This window comes from Sinocyclocheilus grahami, unplaced genomic scaffold, assembly GCF_001515645.1.
Source record: "Sinocyclocheilus grahami isolate Dianchi unplaced genomic scaffold, SAMN03320097.WGS_v1.1 scaffold356.1, whole genome shotgun sequence".
In the NCBI taxonomy this organism is placed as follows: domain Eukaryota; kingdom Metazoa; phylum Chordata; class Actinopteri; order Cypriniformes; family Cyprinidae; genus Sinocyclocheilus; species Sinocyclocheilus grahami.
The window spans coordinates 32,951-39,590 of NW_015505535.1; the positions used below are offsets into that span (position 1 = coordinate 32,951).

The 6,640-nt window shown below is 38.4% G+C and overlaps 1 protein-coding gene across 1 annotated transcript in view; it reads left to right on the top strand.

Moving 5' to 3' along the window:
• Nucleotides 1-2,037, top strand: part of LOC107548816 (lamin-B2-like) — a gene marked incomplete at its 5' end in the record, with an annotated part of 11,272 nt that extends 9,235 nt beyond the window's left edge. Inside the window, 4 exons of the mRNA XM_016229638.1 lie at nt 1,228-1,335; nt 1,414-1,533; nt 1,610-1,708; nt 1,785-2,037. Coding sequence (XP_016085124.1) covers nt 1,228-1,335; nt 1,414-1,533; nt 1,610-1,708; nt 1,785-1,826 — 369 coding nt within the window. The remainder of the gene's footprint in view (nt 1-1,227; nt 1,336-1,413; nt 1,534-1,609; nt 1,709-1,784) is intronic.
• Nucleotides 2,038-6,640: the final 4,603 nt, after the last annotated feature.

A 6,640-nucleotide genomic window follows, 5' to 3' on the forward strand; every position in this document is an offset into this window, starting at 1 on the left:
CCCAGCGGTTGGGTTAAATGTTTAACCCAACCTTCTGGGTAGTAACCCAACCGCTGGGTCAAAACAACCCAATTGCTGGGTTTGTCCATATTTTACCCAGCACTGGGTTGTTTTTAACCCAGCATTTTTTAGAGTGTACATACACCAAACTTTGCAGTTTTATTCCTGGCTATATTCTCAAGGTTTTTACAGAATGGTTTGTTCATATATCATTCAATTGATTTTATACAAGCTAGTGAATTGTCAACCTAGACAGCACGTTCGAGCATTTTAGCTTTTAAATAGTGTGCAAAAATACTTACTAGGCTTTGCCTTCCAACATGCCTTTGGCCAAAAGTGCCGCCCATCGAGGAAGCATCTTGGGCATCAGACATAATGGAGTGTGTTTCTGTTGTGCCTGATGTCCAGAATGCATCCTATTTTTAAAGTAAGTCCTGAAAACTACATATTTGTGTCTGTAGGTTTCATTTAGAGTACATTTCTTTAAGTTTTTTTCTCCACCTTCAGCAGCACTTACATACACTAAACTTTACAGTTTTATTCCTGACTCTATTGTGAAGGTGTTTATTGAGGGGTTTGTTCATGCATCATTCACCTGGTTTTATACAACATTTTATTCCTAAAAACTTAGTGAAAATGTCTTATTTTTTTCTGGCTTTTGGCAGTTTTTCGGATTTGTGGAGTCAGAAGTCAAAGATCTCTATAAAAATGTTTAACTCCAACAAAATTAATTAAAATTTTAAACCTGGCTTCACCATTTTTGTTCTGGAAATGTATGCAAATTAGTACATATTTAATTAGACAATGCCTCATTTAAAATATTTAAACATTTCACAAAACTTAATGTAATCAATCACCTAGGGAAGTATGATATGGAAGCCAGTTTCTGCCACTGAATAAAAGGTAATTGCAATGGGGTTTTTTTTTTTTTAAAGGACTTTTTTCCCCCTCAGAGTTACGAGATATAAACATGCAATTCTGATTTTTTTTTTCTCGCAATTGCAAGTTTAAATCTCGCAGTTCTGACTTTTAAAGCTCACAAGTGCTAGTTTCTGTCATATAACTCTGAGAAAAGTCAGAATTGTGAGAAGTCGTAATGGCAGAAATGGGCTTCCATAGTATGGTGATGTTTGTTAGCTAATATTTTACTTTGTGGTGCCTTGCTTTACAAAAAAACAAAAAAAAAACAAATTCATCATATATATTTTTTTTAAATTCCAAATTTAGGATCAATCTCTGGGCAGCTGGCGACTAAAGAGACAAATTGGCGATGGAGAGGAAATCACCTATAAATTCAGTCCCAAGTTTGTCCTGAAGGCAGGCCAGACAGTAAATGTAAGCAAATAGGACCGTCTTTCATTTAATTCCATCTCAGGACGTTGACTAGATGTTAATTAGTTGGTTCTGTGAAAGGTGTGGAGCGCCGACGCCGGCGTGTCCCACAGTCCTCCTTCAGACCTGCTGTGGAAGAGCCAGAGCTCTTGGGGCACCGGAGAAAATATCCTCACCTTACTGGTCAATTCAAGCGGAGAGGTATGAAGAGCATATTTCTGGCTTTTTCCTACTTTGTTTTTGAATCCAATTACAAAGCGTGAACTTCGGTTTCCAGGAAGTGGCGAAGCGAACCGTCACGAAAAGCATGATAGAAATGGAGAATGGTGATGATGAGGAGGGAGACTTTGGAGACGAAGATCTCTTCCATCAGCAGGTTGGTAAAGAAGAACTTGAAGTCGAACGACTGTCTTGAGATGTTGGATTATAACCAAATTTGCTCTCCTTTCCAGGGCGATCCAAAGATCCGATCCAGAGAATGTGCCGTCATGTGATGGAGCCACGCATCTTTAGTATTTTCCTCCCCACAATTCAGTCTAGTTTTGTAGAGCCACTACTTTTGTATTCTTCGAATCATGAGTTCATAACACCCCTCCCTCGACCCTTTATTTGTACGGACCTCATTTGTAAAGCCAGTTAATCTTGAGCTGTGGCAAACAATGCTGTTTTTCAATGAATAGTCTTTCCAGACGGCCACTGTAGAAGTCAAAAGCGCTTCCCAATGGCGGCGACATCCCAGTACGTAGCTTTGGTGAATGCCATCCGAGAATGAGTCAAACGACCTGAAATTAGAGAGTATTTGTGCGAGCCGATGACTAATGAATCTGCATATTCATGTCAATGAATCATGTGTTCTCGTCACTGCGGGGTTATGAATGGGGGAATTATTATTGTTCTGTAGTGCACTATAGCCCGTAACTGACAGCTTAGCGTACCTTATGTTTTTGTGCTTCGCCAACCAGATGAACAGGGTGGAAACGACTTCTAAATAATTTCAAGTGATGTGTTTCGATTCATGCTTTACATAGTATTATGTATGTTTGAATCAGTGATTGAGACATTTGAGACCAACTAGAATGGTACTTTCTAATAAGTACAATGTAAAAAAAACTGAGAAGCTACTCAATTCTGTATTCCAAAGAGTTTGAGTTCATTCAAATATTCAAAACATTGAATGAGTTTACCATGAGGTTAATGGTTATTGAATTCTGCATTGAGATTGGACCAGAATCAACACTTTTACAAAAGCGCGGATGCTCGTGCAGATTCACCAAAGAAATGGATGACGAATGAAACCAATTTGACTTGTCAAATTTGCCTTTATTTCTTGCTTGCTTTGCTCAAATTGCAACCTGCTTGAGACACTCCGAAAAAACGAAAACCTATATTTTAGTTTCTGAATCCAGTGAGTAATCTGCATCTATCCACCCTGTCGATTCTGTTGCGTTTAAGTTTTAAAACTTTTTCTTATTTTAAATGTTTCTCAGACGATTATGCATGCGGCAGATATTTTTATAAGAAACGGATCTGAGTGTTACTGTGAGCTCTAGGGTCTATGCTTCAACTTTTCCCACAAACTGCATTATACTGCAGTTTGGTTTTTAGCTACAATCGTATATTTTTGATAGTTTTTTTCCTCAGGATTTTTAAAATCCTAGTGCACAGGGAGTCTTTAAATACATTTAAAATTCACATTAAACGTCTTATAAATTTGTGAATATATATTCGGTGTGGTGTACAAAACAATTGACCTGGGAAACATGATTTTTTTTTAAAAAAGTAATGCAGTGCGGAACTATTTTATTTTAATGGGGCTATCATTATCTACATGTTTACTTTTTAGGGTTCTTTTGAAGGTTCTTTGAGAACGAATTGTTTGATAGTGTATCATGGGGCACACCGATTTGTGTCAGATTTAAGTGAAATTGAGTTCAAGTAAAGTTGTATTTGTGTACATTTGTTACTTGGCCTCTGAGCTAATAAAATCTACCTTTTTGTTTAGTTTACTTAATGTGACGTAAATAGAAACTGTTTTCTTTGCCAAACACCTCCACATCTGTGAATTTTAAATTTAGCTTCTTTTAGTTACAAACACTGTTTTCGTGAGGAAAGTCATTTCCTTGTTCTTTCAGGTTTTATTAGACAGGGCTGTGACTTATGTAACGGATACAATGTGCTTTGGTATATTTAATACGAAATTGTATTAAATTGTCATTGTAATAATCTACTGTAAAGTAAAAGATGCTATTTGAACTACCATCAAAAGACAGAAATGTGAGTTTAAGGCTGTAAAAATTGAGCCATCAATTGTGAACTATGAATCCAATTTGTTTTAAGGGTAAATTGTACGAAGACTTTTGAAGGCCTACAAGAGGAGGGTGCATACCAAAAGTGTCTCATTAATTGTAATCTATTTTACTTTGACTTTTTTGTATGCAATATCCAATAAATGTTTTACATATTAAGTTGTGTCATTGTCTGTTATAAGAACAAAGCTCTAAGTGACTGAAGTAAACAATTCTGCTGGTTTTTGAAGTTGGAGGTTGGTAGATTAATGCAATGAAACGCTGTGGTTTTAACATGGTTAAAGGCTTTTAAGCACTTTGCTTAATGTGCCAAAGAACACTCATCACACGGTACAATTTACAGCCTCAGGTGGCTTATGGATTAATAGACCGTAGGAACAGCAGGTACATTTTCAAATTAGTGTTTAGAGGTGGCTTACTTGCATTTTTGTTTCTATAATATGGAAGCGACGGATAGAGATGGAAATAGTTTCTTGCTCGTACGTGACACAATCTACTGCAGAGTTCCTGTGACATTCGACATGAATTATTAATGTGTGTATAGACATGCAAGAATCTGTATGTTGTGGTTATGAATAATTCAAGACATTGCCATGTTTATTTGAAATGCACATATACTCCAAAAACACTGCCTTAGTTAAATTAAGGCATTGCACTATTATACCATATACAGCATTATATCAGAGTATCCATCACTTATCAGTCGGCAATATGTTATGCATCACTGTTTACCCACAAGCCATCACCACTAGAGTGCGCCACACCTAAAGTATATGTTTTTCAATGTTTGATCTCTCAGTTGATGACATATACAATATCTCTGGCTGTTTTTCTTTGTTTTCACTTTGTGACCTCTTTATGTGACCCTGCAGCACAAAAGCAGTGTTAAGTCGCTGGGGGATATCTGTAGCAATAGCCAACAATACATTGTATGGGTCACAATTATAGATTTTTCTTTTATGCCAAAAATCATTAGGATATTAAGTAAAGATCATGTTCCATGAAGATATTTTGCAAATTTCCAACTGTAAATAAATTAAAACTTAATTTTTGATTAGTAATATGCATAGCTAAGAACTTCATTTGAACAACTTTAAAGATGATTTTCTCAATATTTAGATTTTTGTGCACCCTCAGATTCCAGATTTTCAAATAGTTGTCTCGGCTAAATATTGTATATATCCTAACAAACCATACATCAATGGAAAGCTTATTTATTCAGCTTTCCGATGTATAGATCTCAATTTAAAAAAAATTGACCTTTATGACTGGTTTTGTGGTCCATGGACATATATGTTAGGGGCTGTTTTCAGCAACGCCTCTGAAAACCGTAATATTACGTTCTTCACAGCCAGCGCTAGAAAACAGCTCGTCTTCAGTGTTCCTGAAAAAAGGGCTTTCAGTGCAGAGCGTGGTGTGTTTGTACCAGACCACCCACGCACGCCTCAATTTCTGCTCTTCCCACTGTCTCTCAGTCATTAGTGTGCCGTTCCACTGCCTGCTGCAGGAGAAACCCGGCCATCTAGACCTTTCTGTTGTGCCTGCAGTGAGGAAGGGTCACTCGTTCTCGCTCCCTGCCTCTCATTCTCTCTCTCTTTCTTCCTCCCACTCACCCCCAATCACACAAACGCTGGCTGTGGCTCCCACACACCCACTATTTCAACACCCACACTGTGCGCGCTGATGAGCCAGAGTGTGTAAGTACTCTGTGTTGGACATGTACCAGGCGACTCTGGCTCTTAAAAGCAAACAAATCAACAGAGGAGTGCATACCATTCGTAGTTAGAATTCCTAGAATTTACTATACACTCTTAAAAAATAAAGATTCCAAAAGGGGTTTTCACAGTGCCGGGGTTTCTGAGAGCTACCTTCCTGCAGACCTCAGATCCAACCCTGCTCCAACACACCCAAGTGACCCTGAAGACCTTGACCCTAGCTCTCCAGGAGCAGGATTGGTGACCCCTGCCATTGAAGAACCATTTTGGGTTCCCCAAAGAACCTTTCAGTGAACAGTTCTTAAAAGAACAGGTTTTCTTTCTTAGTGTGAAGAACAATTGAATAATCTAAAGCAGGGGTGCACAATACTGTTCCTGAAAATCTGCCTACCTGCAGAGTTCAGTTCCAGCCCTGCTCCAACACATCTGTCTGTAATCATCAAGTGCTCCTGAAGATCGTAGGCCTTGGCCGTTTTGGCCTTCCGTCCAAACTTATAAAGCATTTTTGTCAAAGAAAACAGCATGTTTAGTAATGTGATGCATATTGTACATATCTGTTTGTACCGATATTGTGCCTGTTATGTGCTACTTTCACACTGTTTCTAAATATATGTTAATTTGTACACACTCTTAATCTTACAGTCCTGCAAATATGACAGAAAATGTACTCACAATTGCCGTCCTGCGGCAAAACATTGCGTTTTAGATCAAACATATATTAGTGAGTGAGTGCGACCTGGACGCACTATATTTTCGTGAATAAAATGATCCTGCCAGAAGAATTGTGTGAAAAATTATCACTGTTCCATCATCTCAGTGAGCTTTTTATTTAACCTTTTGCGACGTTTCAGTGTAGATGAGAAACTTTTAGAAAACACGGCATTTTCAAATGGGTTCAGATTATAGACGTAGCCTTAATGAGCTGTCAGTTGTGTTTGATCAGGGTTGCAATTGAACTTCAAGAGATCTCAAGGAACAGGATCTTAGGCAGCACTGATCTAAAGCAGTGGTTCCCAACCACGTTCTTGAAGCCCCCAGCCCAACGGTGCACATTGTGGCTGCGTCCGAAAGCTGAAAAATGCTGCCTTCGAGGATGCATTCTGACTTTAGTTTTGTGAAACTATACTACTGTAAGGATAAAAGAAACTAGAATACTTTGATCTCCTGAGAAACAAACAATGCACTGGCACCTCAAGGACACCCCACAGAGGGGTGGTGCGGGAAACACCTCTCTCACACATGCATCTGTGCCTTTCATCTCCTCCCTCCACTGGATTCACTCAAACT